The sequence below is a fragment of the Phalacrocorax aristotelis genome, chromosome 1 (assembly GCF_949628215.1).
Source record: "Phalacrocorax aristotelis chromosome 1, bGulAri2.1, whole genome shotgun sequence".
Classification (NCBI taxonomy): Eukaryota; Metazoa; Chordata; class Aves; order Suliformes; family Phalacrocoracidae; genus Phalacrocorax; species Phalacrocorax aristotelis.
Window position 1 is genome coordinate 42,203,794 of NC_134276.1, and position 22,693 is coordinate 42,226,486.

Genomic DNA, 22,693 nt, shown 5'->3' on the forward strand with positions numbered 1-22,693 from the left:
AGTAAGTGTATTTAAATCTCATTCATACAACATATTTTCATCTTATTCACACAAGATCAATGTTCACACAATTCATAGCAATAGTCACCTACAGCTTCATTGTCCACCTGGACTGTACCAGTACTCTCAAAAGGATGACCATCAGAAGTCAAGACAAACAGGATTGGGGCAAACCAAGGATGGCTTCCCTTCACTATATCCATGTTTTCCATCTGCTTCCACGGTATAGACAAGCATTACCGTTTTTAAGTCATTGCAGTTTGAGGAAGGAAAAAAGAGTTGTAAAATAAAAATAAAATGCCAATCATACTAGCGGATCACCTATCTTGTCTCATTTTGTATTTCTGCTGATTGACAACCTGGTGCTCTTGTAGCATACAAAGGCAAAAAAAATCAGCCGTTCATTTCAAACTGAAACGTTTGACAGATGTAACAGCTTTCTGAAACGAAACTGATGAAATCTCGAATAGGAAAGTCCATCTCCTGTACGGGGGAGAGATTAAATTTCAACAGACAAGGTTTGCTGTCTTTAGACAGATACAGATTTAATTTGTTTTTTTATTTATCTGGCAGTCATTAAAAATATGGGAGATGACTAGGGCTTTGCTATTGGTGAATAGTCTACCTCCTGCTGCTCTGGATGCCACAGACTTCAATGCAAGCCATGTTTCAGGGTACTGTTGTCACAAACTGAAGGCAATTTCAAATTCTCTTACTGGTAACACTAGCACTTCACTGATAGTTTGACCTGTATTTTTGAAATAGCTAAAGTGAAACAATCTGACAAGTGACTGAAAATTCATACGGCTATAGTCACATACCTAAACCAGAGAGGTAAAAGAAGCATTTTTACACTGTAATGTGAATGGCCAGATATGACCGAGGGTAGAGATCAAAAGTTTAAAACTTCCTTTTTCTCTCTTCACATTCACAGAACAAGGTACCAAGGAACATGCAGCGCTGAGGAAAAACAGAAATACTGAGAACAGCACAAAAACAAAATAACTGCTGTTTCATTGCACCATCTTCCTAAAATAGATAGCTGTATGAATGGCCAGGTAACAATTTAATAAAAAGTCAGTAAGAGTCTTTCTATTGCTTCGGGAGCCTTTGAATTTAAGCTATAATCTAACGAAGATTTTCGCAAAGGCCACTGTGAACGTTATACGTTTTTGCATACATTTTTGTGCGCATATACATTATTCAAATAATATCTTTTCTTAAAGAAATACATACCCTTAAAACCCTTCTCTCAACTTCAGTGAGAAAACTGGACTGGATCATGCTCTTCACTGGTAAAGTGAAGAGTAGGGATTGCACTGGATCATACTTTGCTCTGGATCGTACTTTTCACTGGTATGGGATACATCTCACCCAACCGTATCCATCAGCTTCAACAACGGGTTTAAACCAGTGTGTTTTCTTTAGGGTGGAGTGAATCATGAACCCAGTGAAGCAGATTAGATTTGACGTACAGTTAGACAAGATGAATCCCACCATAATGTCAACAGAAGCAAAATCAGGTACTGTGTGCACAGGCGCTGCCAGCCAAGTATGCTGTTGAAAATTATACAAATTGTACTATTTGTGAACATCATTTACAGAAATTAGGTTAGATCCACAATCAGAAGTTGGGCATCTGAAGCAACCCTAACGTTCGGATATATTCATTACATGCTGCAAGGAGAGGGACTGGCATAACAACAGATTCACAAAAGCTACCCCACTGAATGGAAAGCTGCTATAAACAGGGGTTAAATATCACTCCCTTTCAGGCTCTGCAATCGTATTCTACACAGGAAGGAGGTGTTCTCTTAAATAAAAATTCATAAGCCTGCACCCTTTTCTGGAGCTCCTGGACCCCTTCCTGTAAAACCAAACTTTAGTCAAAACTTTATTCCAAAAAGATACTGGTAGAAGATAGAGACTCGCATAAACCTCAGTGGTGGAAGTATTCCACCATGAAGTTCAGTAGCAAATCCTTTATTTCTGTTACAGATTCTGAGTGAACGCTCCGTGTAATAACCCGATATATAGGTCATATATAGAAACATATATATCCTACAGATGCCTTTACATCAGAAACACAATTGCCTCCATAACCTTCTGTTTTGGGAAGGAGCACAAATTATGAGACAGAAATTTGCATCTGTGATCTATCAGGTTTAGCCATTTAAGAGAGATTACTCCTAGCTACCAATCAACAAGAGGCTATAACAGTGGCACATACCATTCACAACTGAAACACGGTCTTCCTCTTACGTTTTTTGGTGTTTTAAAGGCTGTATGACCACATAAGGCATTGGCTAAAGTAGCTCATTTGATCAAAAATATTGTACAGGCAGATATTTAACAATTTGTAACAGTTAAGAAAACCAATAACAGAATTCTCTTACTACTAACACATGAAAGCCTAGGAGGTACTAAGAATCTCCTGCAAAATTACAAGTAAAAGTAGTTGTATCTAACAATTAATTTGGCTGGAAGGAATGAGGGAGAATGGATGAATATCAGTTTGAGGCTACTGAGTGTTTTACAAATCAATATCAATAGCTATCCTCTTTCAGCTATCAGCCTGTGAGAATATCCCATTTAATTTTTTGGAGCGGGGAGAGGTTGCTATTTTAAAATGCTCCCTAGATCTTGTTTCTGTGAACCTGGGGGAGGAAACAAAGGAAGGAAGAAAAATCTGACAGCTGATCCTCCACATTTTATCAAATTCAGCTCAAAATAAAATGATTTTTAATTCACTTGACTCCCAATTAATTTTACATATCATTTAGATTTTGGAAATATTATAACATCATCCTACCTCTTTTATAAAGAAGTTAACATGAGGAAGAGATGCAGATGGTGTAAATCAGCAGATTTACCCCAGTGTGGATTTAGCTTCAAATGTTGCACTGTTACTCTAAGAAAGGGCTCCTAATATTCCTCTTGTTGCAAGAAGTGTGCATATTCCAGAACAACTTTCAAGTAATAATATTTGTGCACAAAAAATTCAGCGTGGCATTTCACAAAAGAAATGGCAAAACTACAACATCAGCTCATAGGAAACCAGAGACTACACACCAACAAATCCTGACAAATGCTGAATTACTCAATTTTCCCTCTGTGCAACAGAAGATGCAGGACAACCCATGCCAAGACTTTAAAACAAATCTCCCCCGCAGCTCACTAGCTGCAAAAGAAATAACAAGAAGAAACAAAGAATGGGTAGCTTTAGAGACTGGTACCATTTGGACACCTCGGTATGACTACAGATCAGATTTTTATCACACATAATTCATGGTACTCCCACAACTGAAAACTAAATTGAGAACACAGGCCAAATCTTTCCAAGATTTGAAATACCAGATTTTTTAGTAAGATCAGCATGAATTCAATAGCAAAATTATAGTGGCCCCAATGCTTCCCTGAATCCTTAGGTCCTAGGAATAATCTACATGTGGTTTTGTATGGCTACAACAATGTTGCTATACAAAACAATTTGATTATTTATTTATTTGAAGTTTTCATAATTGCATGACCAATGTAATAGTGCAGTAATACCAATTTAAGGTTTCTTCTGTCAGTAATGGCTATTCCTATTCCCAGAGAGAGTTTATAGCTCACTAGAACACAATCCATTACAACAAAATTATTGCAACCATATTAGAAGGAACTCCTTTATATGATATTTTCATTACAAAGGAACAGTTAAGATGATACGCATTTTATGTGTAGACAAGCACTTAAAATCTCAGCTAGGTAAGATGCCCCTTAAGGCGCAAATGTCCTGCTAAAAGAAACCAGTGGAAATGAACAGAAGATGCTCCCTCCCTACACACTTCAGTAAAATATGATAGCATCCATTCATTTCTTATCTACAACCTGGGAAATCTTCTTCCAGCCAATGGAATGTTGGCTGGAACATAAACCAGAAATTAACTGATTAAATGCCCACATCAGTCTATTGGGATAATCATTTTACATGCATTCCACCACCAGCTGGAAAGTCAAAGCAGTAACAAAGGAAGAAGAAAGTAATTTATGACTTTGTGTGTGTCTGTTTTTCCTTCAGCAAAGGCATGGATATTACAGAATGGATGTGAGATGGCTGTACTTGAGTAGCAACTGAGGAAACTTCAGAGTATAGACTTTACAGACCACCATGACATTTGGTGGGAGAAGGGATACCGAAAATTCAGGTATCACCTGTAATTCCTGTTAGATCTTTCAGAACATGGTATGTCCATTTTGTCAGGTATATTCTGCATGTTTGGTGCAATTAAGCGCTAGAGTAAGAAGATACAGCTTCTCCTGAAATAAATGAAACTTGAACACAGCTATTCTTGAACTGAATTTGCCTATATGAGCATTGGTCCATTAGGTATTATGTATCTGTCCTTGTATAAAATATGTCTAGATGAACAGTTCTACTGAGAAAATAAGAATCCTAGCACTGATGAAGCAATCTTACTTAGGACTTGAAACCTGCACTTCAGACAGGTAGACTGTGCCCATACAGACTCGCTGAATGTAAATGGGTCACAGTTTTCATATCTTTAACATCTGTTGTTTATACCCAAGAAAGCACATCAGGGGCAAGAAAATTAATTCCCCAATTGCTGTCAACCGAGTTAGGGAACAGCAATAAACAGCTTACTGTAAGCCTCTAGCTACAATAAAATTGCTGTCAATAAAGTGTGGCTGATATGGTTTTGCTGTGCTAGAAGAATACGTTCTTTGGAAGTGAAAATCTGAAATGGAAACTAAAAAGATCCCTCCTTGTTCCTATATACAAAAGAACATTATCACAAAATTCCAATAGCATTAAACTCTCAGGATCCAGTTCTCACTCCAGTGTGTGGCACACATTTATTAGCATTTGTGAAACTTTGGCTTTGCACATTCAGGACAGATGAGACCTCAGTGATTCTGATAAAAATCTTTTGCATGGGAAACATTTAAAGAGCAATGAAGCTTGCTAAGCTTTCACTGTATCGGTATACACAAAACGTTCCCTACTCTAGTTTAGCATTTCTACTGTCACTATTGAAAATGGTATTATAGCTAAGGGTTATGTTCAGATTTCCATTATAACCCCCAGTTTTCACATGCTCTTAACTTTCTGAAAAATTCTTCTTTTCAGCTGAAATTCTCCATGCTTGATCTCAGCTCAAAGATGAATTTCTTTAGACAGTTGAGCAAAATCCGTTAACCTATTTTCCAGTTATACACGGATAGAAAAAACACACTGTACATTTTAACCATTTCTAATATTTTAGTATTGATATAGATATATAAATATATAGAACTAAAAAACAATTGAATTTTACATGCAGACGTTTTTCCAGGTGACTAGTCCTCACCCAAGACTAATATCCATGCTAACACATAAAACAAATTAAGCACTTAAAAAGAAATAATGGAATTTTATTTTTTTTATACTAAGCGGTAAAACAAGGCCACTAAAAATAATACCACGCACAGAATTATGGAGTACTATGGTTACAGAATTTTAATATTTGCAGGTGACGTAGACTCTGCACTGCTGTTCCAATGCAGGTTTCCATTGATTTATGCACCTCGAAATTGCCACTCTCAGCATATCAAATTAAGAGTCATTATTGTTTTCAGTGTTTCTTTTCTCTTACATAAAGCCTAAAGTTACAAATTTAAACACTCCAGAGTAAGAAAACATCAATTACATTTGCCACAGAAAGCTTAAGTGATGTGCATTGATCAGCAGGAGCCTGGCTACTCTTTCCTTTATCAGGCAAAAAGTCCATTGACTGAAAAAGGAGTAAAGCAAGCTCCATACAGCTTATGTTATTATCTATATGATTAAAAACATACCTTAGTATGGAATGCGCTTAATGTGTCAGCCAAGCCCCAAATCCTTAATTTCTGCCATTAGAGTACAGAAATAAGAGGACAGTGTTATCATTTACTTAGCTTTTCTGAATCTACTAGAGCTGTGCACATTTCCAAATGTTATAAATTATCATCTTGATTCAGAAAAGTGCTTAGAGTGTGCTTACGGCCATCTTTCTCAAAGACAACATCTGAAGTCATTTGGACTTTCAGGATCTGCTTCAGTCCCACCACTTTACATGAAAGTTAAGCACATGCCTAAATGCGATTTGATTAGGAATGAAGACTGAAGGTTTTGCTCATAATCCATACTGATACATATTTTTAAACTTGTGTTATTTGTCACTGCTGTACTTCAAATCTGTTTAAATGAAGTTGTTATCATTTAAAACTGGGATAACCATGGTAAATTGGCCCTAATTTCTTTTATTATTTAATCTATTGTTAATCTAATGACACTGAGTAGGAGTTTTTTGTCTGTTTATTTGCTCTTTGTAAGAGGTCTTTCACTCAGAAGAATACAACATGTCGTCTTCTACTGTATTTCTATGTAGCTGTTTGGTGTAGTGACTTACTAATTTGTAGTGCATTTTAAAGTTCAATCAAATACTGAAAAGAACACTGATTGAGAAGCCTGCATAGATTTCAGTATTCTTTATGAGTCATAACACTGATTTTGGAAGCTTAGCTGTATAAGCTGGTGGTGTGCAACATCCTTTCCATACTCCTAATTATGTGAATTAGCATTTAGAACAATCCCAAGTTCAAGTATTCAAAAATGCTCTTTTCAGAGCATCCACCAGGTTTACTGCAAGATAGGCACTTGAAGAAGGCTTTGGTTTTTATACTGGGTACTTCTGAAACATCAGTCTGTGCCATTCAAAGTGACACGTGAAGACTTAACCACAGAATTTCCACTAAATTTACTGATGATTGCACAGAAATCGCCCAGTGAAAAAATACTAAGAAATTTGTACTGAACAATCTATATTTGAATGTTAAAAGCTTTTTGACTTAGGACCCAGTTCTCACAGATGTCTAGGGCCAAGCTCCCATTCAAAGTAATGGGATTTTGCTTGAATGAAGTCCAAGTGTGGACTTCGAGCTCAGCTCTCCATTAATGTATCTGCAAGATACATTGCATGAGTATTTACCTTGGACTGAAAGAAACTGTAAATAAAAATAGAGGATGCTAGTATTTCGTAGATATATATTAATCCTATATTTCTTCTTTCCCTGTCTTAACATCCTCCACAATTCCCGCACCCTTTGCAAACCACATAAAGAAAACTTGCCGAATATATAAGTAACTTAATACAACTTCTACCATTAGATACAGAGAAATTAATTGTTAAGCCTCAAGAAAACAGTATAGTGGCACAGAACTAAGTATCACTTCCTAAAGGAATTTTAAAAAATATTTTTCAGATACTGTGGCATTAGCACACGCTACTTTTCAGTAAGATTTTTAAGTCTGAATACTTTGCTTAAATGCCATATTTTATCAGAAATCTAAAAAAAGAGCCATGAAAATATATTTAACTCCTGTGCCAGTTAATATTAGCTAAAATGCATCCTAACTTCAGGGGTTACAGACAGAATAAAAGGAGGGCTGCGAATGAATACTACCATTGCTGGCTATACTCTTCCAGCCAAAAGTGACATGGGGGCATAAAAAGGTTACGTCCCATAACACTCATCGCTGGGAAAACAAAAAGACACTATCTCCTTCCCCACAGAATAAAAATACATTAGCTCGGTTTAGATACCTGTCTACCTAAGGAAGAGTTATATTTTCAGTTACATGTAAAATTGCAGCTTTTGCAGGGAGTGATCCGAATCATGTGATATGAGTATCTGCTGACTTCAGAAAGGATTCAATAAGACTTCAGTGGAATTTGAATCAGGTCCATATACAGCTATAACGATTTATATCATTATTAATCTGAAATCGGTATATTTAATGTAATGAACATAGGTAACTCTGAAAATAACGCCAGTAGTTATTGTGTGATTCCACCCCCCCACCCCCATATTCAGTTTCACTGTGCAGAGCTTATACATTCTGTCAGGTAAATAATTTTTTTGTGTCTTAATTGCCTCTAGATGCTGTGGGGGATTAAATCTGAGTTTCCTAATAGAGTTTGGAAAGCTAATTTAAGTTAAATTAACATCTCAGAACAGAAAAAGAATGTGTGGGTACAGGGTGTTACGTTTTGTAACTAAAACTGGGGAGAAAACTTCAGCCGAGTAACCAGAGATTATTCAGAGCTCTTCTATAAAGTTGGCTGTTTTGTTTTTTTTTTTAATTGGCTCTGTTTTTTAACTTACGCTGACAGTATGTATACGTGCTGTGTAACAGCCTGAAGACAGCTCCGGGAGTATACCCTTCTTTAAAGTCCTTAGAAAGGTTAAAGTTTTGTGACAACCTTCTGCGACGTTTTCAGTATCTGGTTGTAAGTACAAGTTGTTTTAGAGCAGTTACTTTAGCAGAATTGCCTCAGAAGTGCTTGTTTTATTCTTAGCATCTTGTTAGTGTGACACCTTACAGACACCCAAAGTCAAGACACAGTTCTGGGAACGTCACATTCGTCTCAGATAAGGCTAATGCAACAGCAGGAGGACGACTTTATCCTAAACTTGGCTACCGTCAAAATCTTTTTGCAAAGACAAGCCTAAATGTGTCTCGCTTGATTCTCTGAGGTTCATATCTCTAATAAATTCAGACAAATCACCATCACTTGGAGGGTACAGCACCGGCAGGAATACGAGCGTGACTCCTAACACCTACAGAGCCAGCGCAGCGAAAGCAAGGCACCAAGGAAGCTGCCTCGCCAACACGCAAACCTAACTACTGACCACTCCGGTGCAACTATCATTAAATAAAAGGTTCTTTGGCTGTAACATCAGCTTCATCCTCTCCTCCCTCCACCCCCCCCACCCCCCCCAGCCTTTTCCCAGCTACTGCAGGGCTGGCACCGGGCCAGCCTAAGCGACGTGGTACCTCAGTGCCATCTACAGGCTGCGCCGACACGCTCATTGAGTGGCAAAAGACAAGCACCGATAAAATAAATTAGACAGCGCCGCATTTAAATCTTTATTAGCAAGGAATTATTAGACCTAAGAAAAACTAATGCTGGATTTGGTTGAAATATGAGTTTCTCAGCCCCCTAATCCCTCTTCATATGGCGTATTTCACAGTTTAAAATGAGTTATGACAGATCACTTATGCATTACTAAGATGAGAAAATATTTACAATGGGCTGACTTTTTTTTTTTTCCCCTGCATAATTCAGATGTATTCAGAGAATGCACTCCTTTCAAAAGTATGCTTTGGCCATTTAAAAAAAAAAAATGCAACAAACTCTCTATGCGATACCAACTTCAACCTATTACAACAAAATAATTTTGAACTCAAAACAGAGGAAGACTTCCATATGGCTTACTTATATCCTACCAACAAACCACGTGCTTCACAGACGAAGTAGCCTGGAAATTCGGCTGTCTTTGTTAGGGAAAAAAATTAACCCCTTTAATAACACTAACTCAGCGAGGTTCCAAATCAGCTTGAACTACGGAAAGAAACTCAAGCCAACTCACTTCAAAATTTGAAACTGAATGTACATATCACTTCAATCTTGAAACAGTCACATTTTCTGACTGAAATTTGGCATATCAGGGAACAGTGTTTCTTCTTCAATAACTTTTACATTTGGACAGTCAGATACTGGGGAGAAAAAAAAAAAAGTGGTTTTTTTTCCAGTTTTGTTTATGCACATGTATATGCATATGCATGGATGCATAACAGTCCTTTAACAATCAGTATTCTTCAAAGCCCAAAGTATCAGAGACATTTCGCAAATGCATGGTTAAGCCCCAGGTAAATGATAAAGGGGACAAGTTTTGTTTTTGTTTTTGTTGGTGTTTTTTTTTTGTTCCCCCCATAATATAACTAAATTAAATTAGGCTGAAACAAAAAAAAACCCACAACATAGTGGCACTTTTAATACTGGTTGATCGGGCACTTGTATGCAGTACTTATAGACCAGTAAAAGTGCTCGTTTACCTGTCTGGTGTGTAAGGGGCCCTTTGTCTTGAAGCCTCCTTGGGAACTGCACTCTGAGGCACTGAAGTGATCTGAACTAGTGGAAGAGCGTTTGGAAAGGGTGTCACAACCACCAACAAAGGTGTTGTCCAACGGGAGTTCCTGAATCACGTGGTGCTTTTTCATTGAAACTGGAGTGTCAGGTTTGAGATGAAAAGCAGACTGTGGAGAGGCAGATTTGTAATGCTTGGCCAGATCAGGACTGTTAGGCTTAAAGGTTGTTGGTGGTGCTGTGCCCCAGTCAAATCTTCCTATACTTTGCTCCTCCAGCTCCGCTGGAAGGCTTATTGTCCCGTTGATAGGTTCATGAACTGCATCATCAGGTTTGGACTCCTCAATGGTCACAAAGTTCAAAAGAGAGCTCTTCGGAGATTTCCTTTTCTTCCTTTTCTTTTTCTTGTTTTGCTTGTTCTCCTGATTAGGAGACATCCACTCAGCACCTTGCTTGCTCCTCTGGGCGGCTTTGAATCTGGATGCATGTCGACAGCGAACAAGAACCGTGACAAATATCACCACTATGACAACCATGGCACCTGCCACGATAGCGATCATGATCGTGAGATAGTCCTCGTTTTGGTAGGGCTGGCTACTGTCCCCTATGTTCCGGTCCAGAGGCGTTTCCATAGTCCTGCGTATCAAGTCATAAATATAAGAGGCATTTCCAGCAGTATCATTTACATACAAAAATACAAGCACAAGAGTATGCAGGGATTTGGGATAACCCAAATCACTTATGTTGACAACTAGGCGATGCAGCCCCACATCATTAGGAGTTGGTTTTTCTTCCAGAGTGATATTACCTGTCACCGGATCAATCCGAAACAAACCCTTGTTATTTCCGCTTACAATCGTGTACTTAAGCTCGGCGTTCATTCCGGTGTCTATATCCACAGCAAAGACTTCGGCTACCACCGATCCTGGAATTGCTGAGAGTGGCACTAGCTTAAAAGAAGTATTAGAAGGCGGGTAGATGACAACGGGGCTGTTGTCGTTAACATCCATGACGTTTATGGTTACTTTCGCTGTAGAAGAGCGAGGAGGTTGCCCTCCATCCACTGCCTTAACATCAAAGGTGTAGGAGCTCTGCTGTTCTCGGTCAAAAGAAACATTGGACTTTATAACTCCAGAGTATGGATCCAGCACAAAGTTTTCATTGTCATTCAGGATGGAAAGGGTCACTGCTTTATTCTCCCCGGCATCCGCATCGGTCACCGTGATCACCCCCACCGTGCTATACTTTGGTAAGTTCTCCGATACGAAAAACTGGAAGTGATTATGAGTGAATTTGGGACTGTTGTCATTTTCATCCAACACAGTAACAATTACAGCTGCTTGACTCTGCAAAGGAGGGGTGCCATTGTCTCGGGCTGTAACAGTGAAAATGAAACGTTCCTGCTCTTCTCTGTCAAAAACTCTGGAGGCTGTCAAAACTCCTGTCTTTCGATCCAGATCGAAAAAGGAGGCATTAGGGCCAAGCTGATAAACAATGTCTGCATTTTTCCCACTGTCTTCATCTGTGGCACTAATAGTTGTTAAGTATAGACCACGCCGGTTGTTTTCAGAAACTGACAGCTCAATTACAGGCTGGCTGAAAATCGGAGGGTTGTCATTTTCATCCTCCAGTTTAACTCTTACCAGGGCAGTCTGGTTCAAACTGGGCTTGCCAGAATCAGAAGCAACAATTTTAAAGCTGAATTCTTTGGTGCCCTCATAGTCCAACAAGGAAGAGGTCTCTAACAAATACTGGTTGTCGTAAACAGCCTTCAAGTGGAAGGGGACCTCTCTCTCAATGAAACAGATCACTTTGCCGTTCACATCAGTGTCCTTATCTGAAACCGTAATTAGGGCAATCTTTGTATTGATGGGATCTTTCTCAGATAAGTACACTGTGCCATTGATGGGACTTATTATGTACCTGAGGTCTATGTTAGGAGGGTTATCGTTTACATCAGTGACATTGATGGTAACAGTTGCCCGAGCCGGTGTAGAGCTACCATCACTAGCCAACACTGTCACTTTGTGAACAGCAGTCTCTTCTCGATCTAAGGACCTCTGAACCGTAATCAGCCCTGTGGTGTTGTTTAAAGCAAAAAATCTTTTGGTTGCAGGGGTGACTTGGGCACCAAAAATATATCTGATTTCTGCATTGCTTCCTATATCTGCATCTGTGGCATGAAGCTGAATTACAGAAGTGCCTACAGGGGCATTCTCTGGTATATGAACCTCTACTTGACTCTCTTTAAACACTGGCCTGTTATCATTGACATCACTTACTGTGACTTGCAGGATGGCTGTGCTGGACCTCTGCGGGGTACCTCCATCCTCCACTTTGATTTTCATCACGTAGGTGTCCTTTTGCTCTCTGTCCAAGTTCTGCTGCACGATCAGCTGAGGCCATTTCTCTCCTTCTGGAGTTTCTACAATATCCAGTCCAAAGACACTCTGCCCATTCAACAACTCGTAGTGCTGCACACCGTTGAAACCTGTGTCAGGATCTGTTGCTGATGGGATTGGAAAGCGGCTGTTGATCAGAGTGTTTTCTGGGATGGAGATATTGATGACGGGGGATGGAAACATAGGTGCATTGTCATTAGTATCCTTTACAATGATTTTTATTTTGATAAGCCTAAAAAAGTCATTGGGGAGAATCACCACTTCAAGTTCAAAGAAACACTCATTTTCTTCTGCATAGGAAGCTCCAGCACAGAGTTTTTCTCTGTCTATTCTGTTAGATGTCGTAAAGATTTCCCCGGTGGTGCTGGACACTTTGACCAGAGGGGCATCCCCTGCTTTAGACACCAGTCTGTAGACAAGGCTGGCACTGGTCCCCGTGGCAGCATTGATGTGAGAAATGTTCAGGTCCTTTGGTATGTTCCCTATGGGTACGTTTTCAGGCAGCTCTTCTCTAATAGTGTAAATAAGTTCTTGAGCTACAGCAGAATCCAGCATTAAACAGGCAATCAAAGCGGCCAACAGGTAAAAATCCCTCAGGTCCATGATAATGTTTTCTTTTCCCAGATTTTAGGACTTAAAGGTTTCCAGAGAGGAATGATGCGCGATTTGCAAGAGGAGGCGTGCATGGACTGCAGGATGCATTACATCTCATTTCTTATTTGGAGACAGCACTGTCAACACAACCACACAAAACACCATTATTGTTTTTTTAGGCACGACAAATCCACAGTCTCCAACTACTACTTGTTTTTGCAAGGCACACTTGCAGCAGTACATTTTCCTACTGCTCCCTTTTACAAGCAATCCTTCCGGACAAATGCACCAATATCCCGTTGGCTGCATTTGCACAGAGCGAGAATAGAAATAACTATTTGCAAGATTAAGGGTAGCTACAGTTTCGACACGTACTTTCTGAATAATTTCTTGGTACACCGTGTAATCCGTAACGTGCATTCCCCCTCTACCCTCCTCCACCCACTGCTTTGGTGCAAGTAAAAAAAAAAAAAAATCTCCCTGCACTACTTCTGGCTTCTAACTGCTATGTCAGCTGCCAAACGTAATTTGTTGTTTGCTTCCATACGTATTTTTTAGCTCTTGCAAACCTGATTTCCCTCTGCTCCTTGTGCCTTTCACCCCCTCTATAGCTATCGTATTGGGAAATAACCACCCGGACATGCTGCTGCTGCAGCAGTCGTCACTAGCTACTTCACATCCCTATTAACTGATGAGACAATAACAGGACTTACAGTTTCTTACACTCTAAGCTCAATGTTTCCTCTCCAGATGTTGGATACTTCTCCTTCTGTTTAATAACCTTAAACTTTGTTTGTTTTTAAACACAATATAAATCAGGAGGCTGGAGATGCCAAATGCAACTTAGGAGCAGCCAGCATGTTTACAGATTGGGGGGGGGGGGGGGGAAGGGGGGGGAATATATTTTCTGATGACGAGAGGAGGAAAAAAGGTGCAGCCTTTCCCCGTTGACACTGATCTCCCTTCAGGATGTTATTAGCAGCTGCCACACATAAATACTGCAGACTAATAATGCAGGTGGAAAAAAAAAAAAAAAAAAGCCACAGCCAGACTTCTGTTGCATGCTCTGCTAACCGCGAATTATCCGGGTGCAAGGCTGCCAGCACCTACAGTCCGGCGGAACCAGGCAGACCCCCAGCACTAATCTTATCTGCATTAAGCTGCACGGTAGCTGATGCCCGTGATTACTTCCAGCAGAGTGATGCAGGTAGGGATGCAGAGACAGCGAGTAGGTGAGCCTTTGCCACCAACATCAACTGAATCCGAAACACTGATTCTTTCCCTAGATAAATATACTGCGCGTTGGCTTTTTTTTTTTTTTTTAAAATCTCTTTAAATGAAACGCATCACAGTGTATGGGGTAACTTTGCACTTACGTTGGTTGTCTACCTTTGACGATCTGCTGCAGCTAAGCAATGATCTATTCCAGCAGATACAGCACAATGCATCTGGTAAACCACCACTTTTGGAGAAATCAGCAGCAGCCAAACGTTTCCTCCTTCAGATATGTGTTGCTTCAGGGTGGCAAATTAGCAACTCCAGGGAACAAATTCACAGTTCTGTCGTTAGTCATCCTCTCCACGTTTCATTTCTATCAAGCGGCGATCCTTCGGGTGTTTAACGTGCACGTAACAACCCAAACAAACGGCAAGCAAAAAAGAAAAAAATAAAAATAAAAAAATGAAAAATCCGGTGGTGCACTTCTTTAGACCGGGGGTATTTTCCACTCTGCACTGCACACAATTTCCATCCCTCTCTCAGCAGAACAGAGACGGCTACATGAAGTCTGCAACTTCTTACTGGAAATGGCAAGAGTTGGTCTGGCGGTGCTTCCCTCTCCCTCTTTTATCTCTGGGGTGACAGTGGCCCAACACAAAAAAAACCAACAACAACAAAAAAAAAAACACAAAAAAAATTTTAAAAAATTTAAAATCCTAATAGGTTATTGCTTTAGTGACGGGAGGCAGCGACGGCGCGCCCCCTCCTCCCTCCCAGCCTCTCTCCCTCACACGCTCTCGCCTTCTCTCCTCTCTCTGAACTGAAATTCTTGATATAACTCTCAATAAGCCCAGGGGGAGGGTGTGAGCGCCGCTAAGCCACGCCTCCCGACGCACCCCATTGGTCGGCGCGGGCGGGGGCGGTGGATGGCGGAGCGCGGCGCTTGCATTGGCCGCCGGGCACGTCGCTCTCCGGGCGGGCCGGGAGGACGGGGGGGAGGGGGGCCGGGGGAGAAGCGGGGCTCAACACCGCGCCGCGGGGAAGGGTCCGGCGGGGCGGCTCCACGGCGGGGGGCGGGACACGGGACACGGGACACGGGACGCACACCACGGGGACGGGGGAGGAACGCAGGGTCGCTGCGAGCAGGCGGGCGGGGGCGCAGCGCCGCGGGGGATGCGGGGGCGGAGGGGGGCGCAGCGGGGTCGGGGCCGCCCGGGCGGGCGCGGGGTGGGGGGGGAGCATCGTCAGGCGTGTGGGTAGCCCCGGGGTCATCCGGAACAACAAGGATTTGGTGTGGTTTTGGGTGTGGGGAGGTGTTTCGGGAAGGCGGGGGGGGGCGCTTCGCAGGGCGGTCGGTGCCCCCGGGCGGAGAGCGGGGTCGGCGCCGCGCAAAGGGCCGGCCCCAACCCTCCCCCCCCCGCCGCCCCCGCCGGCTCCGTGTTTAATACATGCCTTTTCATCTATAATTCACGGTCCTCCGACTGCAGCCCCGTCTCGGCTCCCGTTTACGCCTGCACACCTTTTCTCCTTCCCCTTCCCGCAGGGTCAGGCGAGATAAGTTGCCGAAGGAAGGGGAGAGCCGCTCCGCTGCTTCGGGTTTTTGTCTGCTTAAACATTGAACTGGAAAACATTCCTCTCTTGTGGTTTGATAAATAATAAAAGTGATCGTTTCTCCTTCCCCGTAAGTGACACAGGTGAATTATCCGGCTGGCCGCAAAGAAGCGTCACATGCCTGGAAGACAAGTGTAATAAAATGCCAATGCGTTGCGATACGAGTGACCTCAAAAGTGTGACGAGAAGATTATTATGGTGCATTACATATAGTGCGTTGTATGCAGTGCCTTTTTCAACATTTTCTGAAGCATGAATGAACCTTCATTTGACTGTGCTTTTATGGCTAGCTTTTCTCAGCTTGAACTTGCAAGCGGTATGACACAGTACCTATCCAATTTAGTATGCCCAGGTATGTGGCCGGGCTAGCTGCTGTTTCTGGTTAAGCCTTTGAAATGCATACAAAAAACAAAGATAACATCAGCATTTGACTTTTTCTGTCCGTGGTACGGTATCTAGATAATTTACACATTTCCAGTTGGTAGCACTGGCCAGCTAAAGATCCGAGCTCCTGCCTGGAAGATGTTACATTTTCAGATGCAGACTCATACCTTTAGACTCCTGTACGTGTGTGAACGTACGACACACCACTAGTGGTGGAGGCTGCTTGTATATCTCAGAGGTCTGTAGTTTGCATGGATTGGTTTTATGTGGTACGTCCTGATAAATGTACGTATCCTTGCTAGTCGTACGGATGCAGGCACCGTGTGTGCGGACGTTGCACATCCTGTAGTTCCATGTTGTGTAAGGATGAAACACTTAGTTTTGCTGCGCTTTGTATTTGTGTCCAAAAGACTCCTGTTACACACAGGAAAAAAATTGATCCTGGTTTTGATGACATCAAGTAATGGTAGCAAACGGAACTGAATCTAATAATAGTTTAAGAAAAATGTTCATTATGTAATACAGGAAGGCTGGCTAGAGCCCTGGCATTGAAAGTCAAGTGAGTGACATGAAGGAGCAACCTTACTGCCAAACCACTTAGAAAAAGAATTCTGTGAATGAATTAAGTATGCAATTCTTTCGTCTTTTAAAATACAAAGCAGAACAGTCATTAATAAAGAAGATAATTAGAACTACTAGCATTCTGTGTAATGCAGTCTGCTGCTGAAATACGGCATGTTTATGTATGCGTTAATAATGCACACATTTTTCCTGACACTACTCATATCGTAGCAGTATGGCATCACAGACGTTTTATAGCCTCATTCTAGTAACATCACAGACGTATAACATTCTTATTCTAATCACACCATAGTCATTTCAATGTCACATTGTAGTCACATCACATAGCCTGGTAATAATTATTTAACTTTATTGCTAAGCTGAATAGTTTTCTGTTTGCTCAGGGATGACTTTAACTTGTAGTCAGAACTGATTAGCACATGCTCATAAAGGAGCTCTTTTCATGTACACAGGGTTAGCCTCCTGAAAAGTTAGGAAGGGGAAAAAAATCAGATTTCAATGAACTGGTGGCTGTTGGAATTAAACCCATCATAGTCACAGTAATATAATATTTTTGCTCTTTTCTAAGTTATTTTTAAAAGCGGAAGATGTTTACATGCGCACTTTAAAATGCTGTAGTTCTTTAACTAATCATACATTATTAACCCCATGGAAGAGGAAGGTCTTCCGACCATAGTGTTTGCGCAACAGATTGTAAAATTGAGGCCCAGAGCGCCAAAAGGTCTAGAACTGTCACAACTGCTTCTAATAATGAGAGAAAATGAATAGAAAGGGCTGAGTTCCTGAGGAGGAGTTGGAATTGCCCAGTGCAGCATTACGCCGGCTCTGAAATGTGAGGAACTGCTCTGAAACCTTTCCCATGTTCACTTGAGTAGCCATGTTTTATCCTCCAGTAAATGTTTATTTGCACACTCTTATATTCGAGAAAACTACGGTATTTGGTATTATGCTCACCTCAAATGCAGCTATGTACTATTATTTATACCATTCCTTAATAGTCTCCTTTCTTTACTGTGATTTATTAGGCTTTTGTCTGCATATAAGAACACTGGACTCCTAATCACATCATAACCTATTAAAATGACTCCTGTATTATAGCATATTAACTATTCATCCACATCATTGCTTGTTATCTTCGCCTCCATATTATTATGTATCAAATTCTTTTCCATATCGTATTTGACTCAAATTCTAGCATGCTAGAAACTGACTCCAATTATTCTGTACTAGCTACAGTCAAATTGCACTAAATGGAATTGCTTACATTGTATCATACTGGCTACAGGCTCACACAATACGTTATACATGAAACTGATTCACATTATGCTTAGCTAACTAAAGACTTTAATCTTGAAGTGTTGAGCATAAAATGCTATCATTCTTTACTGAACTGGCTCTGGTCACTTGATCATTTTGTACGTGGGATTGCCTCTTACAGGCTGTTATTATTAAAGCAAAATGGCTTTTCCTCTCCTGCAGTTCTACCACTTTCTATGGAGAGCTGATTCATATGCTAATGAACAAGCTCTTTTACTTCATGCCATCGTGCTGCAACACTGGAACCTGACCTATGGTGCACCTATAGCGTGTCCCCTTAAGTCCCGCATAGCGAAAAAACGCATTATAAACATTTGCTTGTGTGCTCAAATAGCAGGTTATGTGCTAGCTATTTATCAATCCTTAATATTATCCCTGGAGGCCATGTTTCTTAAATGCTGCTTAAATCATTAGCAAACACAGCCTTGGTCCCATCTCCAATAGGACATAATCAAGGCCAAATTGCTAGTTCTGCCAGGATCTTTCAGGGAGTAATTGATGGTGGTGTCCCTGGAAAGGGAAGCGTTTCGGAGTTCAGTGTGGCAGGTAAGAAGTGAGGCCCCCCCCGCTGTTACACGTATTAGTTAATCCATGAAGTGGGCCACTCCACAGGGCAGACATTTGCTCTACTCGAACTAGCTCTGGCATTGCTCTGCCCTTGACTCGGGCTTCTGCCACAGTTCAGTCTCATGGTAACCTCAGGAAATCCAGTTCTTACAAGAAGTACTGGGCCAACCAGTGCCGCTTATCATCTGCTGTGCTCCTAACGCCCAAAACCTCAGGGAGCCTATGAAGACGAGAGAGGAGAATGCCACAAAGGCAGAAGCAGCATGTAGAGGGGAACCCACGTGTTTCTCCTTACAAGCATGCTGCAGTTGTCCAGGCTTTATACACCTAATGGTTTGGATTTCAGGAGCTTGCTTCAGAGCCTCCTTCTCTTCTTGGGTGTAGGGATGGAACCTGGAGTCTTTATCTAAATAAGTAGTTCAAATGAAGTCAATAAAAATACTTTGTGTAATGTAAACCGTATGTAACTACAGCATCTCAAAAAGCCAGGTAATTGAATTATAAATTATATTAATTTAATATAAAAATTTTTATAATTTCAAAATGTATGTAATTGTTTTTCAGACCGGTTGAGAGCACTAGGAAAGGAAAAACACTTAAGGAAACACTTCAGGACTATATATTAATCTGTACTCTTAAGTAAACAGCAATAGCTAAGTCAGTTAATGATGAATACTTTAAGTCAATCGAGCTGCTGAGATGGGACAATGGTTGCAGAATCGGGCCCTTTTAATGTGTTTTTCTTCAGGAAAATAAACTCAGTCCCTGGATAATCAAATCACAACAGGGGCAGGTGACGACCTTTATTCCATTTGAATGGCAGAACTAAATTTAACTGGATTTGCCATTTTTTTTTGACTGACAAAGATTGCAAATGTCAGTTCATGGCTCTGAAGGATCTACAAATGCACAAGGTGAAAACTGGCATTTTGCAGTGCCAGTGTTTAATCCATGTCACTGTACAATACAGCAAGGTGCTGATCTCCCATTAATTATTGCTGTTTATTTAAAGGTACAGATTAATGTACAGACTTTAATTGTTTGCTTGAAAGTGTTGGGGTTTTTTTTTTCCCCTCATGGGGCTTTAGTAACTATTTAGTAAAACAATAAAAATCAATTTGGATATGGCAAAAAGAGAATAATAAGCAAGTGCCATTTAAAATGCAATTATTGGACCACTTAAAAGACATGTAATTGCATGTGGCACAAAAAGAAAAAACGTGTTTTATTCTTTGCTACCATTATGTTATTTATTACGATAGAAGTAGCTGATGAATCAGAACGCAGAAGCAGATTCCAACCAGTGTGCTTTTGTCTAAGGTGAAAATATTCCAAGACCTGCAAATAACCTGATCTCTTCCTGATGCTTTATTGTTTATAAATGGGAGAAGGAGAAAGGCAGGAAAAGAAAGGGAGTCTCAAGGTTTTCAGACAAAACAATGTCTGGAAAAAAGCTTTACTAAAGCATTTTCATTTCCATCAAAACAGTAATGTAAATCTGATTGATGGAGTTATGCTGATGCAATGTTGACAGGATCAGAATGAGACCCAAAGCGTGGAATGAGACCTCCTTCAGGCATTTACTTTGTTTTTCTGCTTTCAACTTCTGACCTGCTCCTTGCTTGCACAGAAAATAGAAAATGCTCAATTTAAATCAATATATATACTCACACCAACTTGCATTAGTGAGATTGACATCTTTACATCCAGATTTGAACCTAAATATCTTCTGTTTTTCGGTCCTACTCTGATGTCAGTCATGCCTCACCGTTTACAAAAGGTTACTAAAGTAGTGAAGCTTGATTAAACTCTATGTCCTCTGGGGAAAAAAAATACTCGTTTGACATAGACATAGCTTCATTCTTTAAATTACAGATAGGCAGGCAGACAGATGACTAATTTCTGTTCAAAAGCATTGTGCTGTTATGATCTCTCCTTATTTCTAACACTTCTGCTTTTCTTAACATTCTGGTTAAGCCAAGGGACCTAAGGTTTCAAGGTTTTATCTTTTCAGGGTGGTATGTTTTGCAATATGATGGTAGAAATATTGCAACAGCTACACCCTTTCATTGAGAGGATTATGCCCATCTATTTACCATGCATATGCACTGAAGGAAAGAACATAGGTTCCCGAACCGCATCCCTTTTCCATGCCCCAGTGGCAGGCTGTGACCTTTGTTACTCAGCACTCAAGAGCCAAAAAAAGAGGTGTGTGTCTTCCTCCTGTGGGCAGCAGTACCCCGAGTTTGTACATGCCACCATGTTCTGGGGCGGTGCTTTGATGTAACTTTGGCTTTCTGGAAGGTAATTCTTCTCAGAGCTCCTCTTGATGCGGAAGCCAGAATTCTGCAGAGTGCCCATGAGGATGAGGCAAAAAGAAAGGGTTAATCCAAATTAAATTGCTCTCATTAAAACAGTGGGGGAAAATTACAGGTCTGTGTTTGGTAGGCATTTGGGGAATAGGAGATATTTTTAGGATACTGAACAGAATGTACCTAAATACGAAGATATTTAGATTCAGGTCAAGAGAAATAAACCCTAAAGACCCTCTATCCACGATTTGACTTCTCCATAGATTTTTCACTGTTCCATTCCACAACTTATTGGCCAGGTTCCTTAATAGGCAGAAGTAACTCAAAGTCTTAAAGTAAATAGTATCTTACCATGTGCATGGTAAGTTATAACGTAAGCAAAGTAAAAATATACAGATAATGGGGCAGTACTTTCTCTTCATGGGAACTTACTGGGTATTCATAGTCAGAAAATAGTTTAGGGAAAGAATAAGACCGTGAGTTTAATTTGTTTTCCTTTTTCACTACTAATAAATCACTGCTTCTGCCTCCCATGTTGACAAGCAGCAGATGTTTCAACACAAACTCCATCAAAGTTAGTCATTTTGTCCTCTTCCTTATCAATGTTTCTGTCGCTCTGAGGACGACATGCCTCAGGAAATAAGTAAGCACCTATCTATAGGGGCATCACTCAGTCATGCTTAGACAATTATCACAGCAAAACACACCTCAGACTGATCAATAATTGCTTTCCTTGTCAAATTTCTGGATGTCACAAGTAACACTAAAGAGAGGGATCAGACCAGAGCAAAGCCTCGTCTAGACAGGTAGATTAGATTGCTTTTAGTTCTAACAGAGGCAGGAGGGTGCCTAACACAGCACTGGTCTCCCTCTGCCCAGCAGCTGGGCTTGGGCAGACTTGGGTTGTATGAGCAAGGAAAATCCTCCCTCCCAGGGACAACACCTTAGAATCAGAAAAAAAGCAATATTAGGAATCACTTGGAAGCAGCATAGTTTTTTTCCTGGCAAAGTTAGTTCTGACATATGCCAGAAAGTTGTTATTTTCAGATGTATATACAGGGATCAGTGTTAAGATTCCCTTCATATCTCTGTCTTCCCCCTCTATCTTTATAAAACTTGGATAGACTGAAGGCCTCTGGCTGATTAGCTTGTATCTGTGCTTGCAAAACCTCAGGCCTGCAACGAGGAGAGGGTACTTTTTTCCAAAATATGGTATTTTGGAAAACAGTAACTCAAGTTTATTCAGAGTCCTGTTTAGGCATTCTTTATAGTTAATATCTACGTAGCTGTTTGTCACAGAAGACAGTAAATTTGTGCAACCAGAAAAGAAACCCACAGATTTTCTTGGACTAAAAGCTCAAATGAAATGCATGTGATGCAAGGAGAAGACACACGAAGGTGTAATACAAAAATGATAAGTTTATCTCATTTCTGTGATTGGGAGGTCTCTTACTTTCAGGCATTACAAAGTTTGTCAGTCACTAAAAGCAGCTCCACCCTGCCTATGCTGTTACCATACCAGTGAGGAGTAGCCTTTTTTCCCCCCAACTGCTGCATTGCATTCAATCCCCCAAAACACTTGCACAATTTAGTAAACTTCATATACTGAACACAAGTCATTTCCAAGGTGAACTTCAGCTATTGCTTGGCTTACATTACCATTCATCTGATTCTTGATGGAGAAATACAGAGGATCGTATTGAAGAGGGGTTTTTTTCTTACAACATGAGTGCCAGAGGACTTCAGGATA

At 40.7% G+C, this 22,693-nt stretch overlaps 1 protein-coding gene across 2 annotated transcripts in view; it reads right to left on the reverse strand.

Moving 5' to 3' along the window:
• PCDH9 (protocadherin 9) overlaps window positions 1-15,121 on the reverse strand; it is a 697,783-nt gene extending 682,662 nt beyond the window's left edge. For both annotated transcript variants that reach the window (XM_075088097.1, XM_075088088.1), the window contains exons 1-2: window positions 14,329-15,121; window positions 9,926-13,089 (exon numbers count right to left, since the gene is read on the reverse strand). In XM_075088097.1, coding sequence (XP_074944198.1) covers window positions 9,926-12,961 — 3,036 coding nt within the window. In that variant the 5' untranslated portion in view covers window positions 12,962-13,089; window positions 14,329-15,121. The remainder of the gene's footprint in view (window positions 1-9,925; window positions 13,090-14,328) is intronic.
• Between the last annotated feature and the right edge of the window lie 7,572 nt (window positions 15,122-22,693).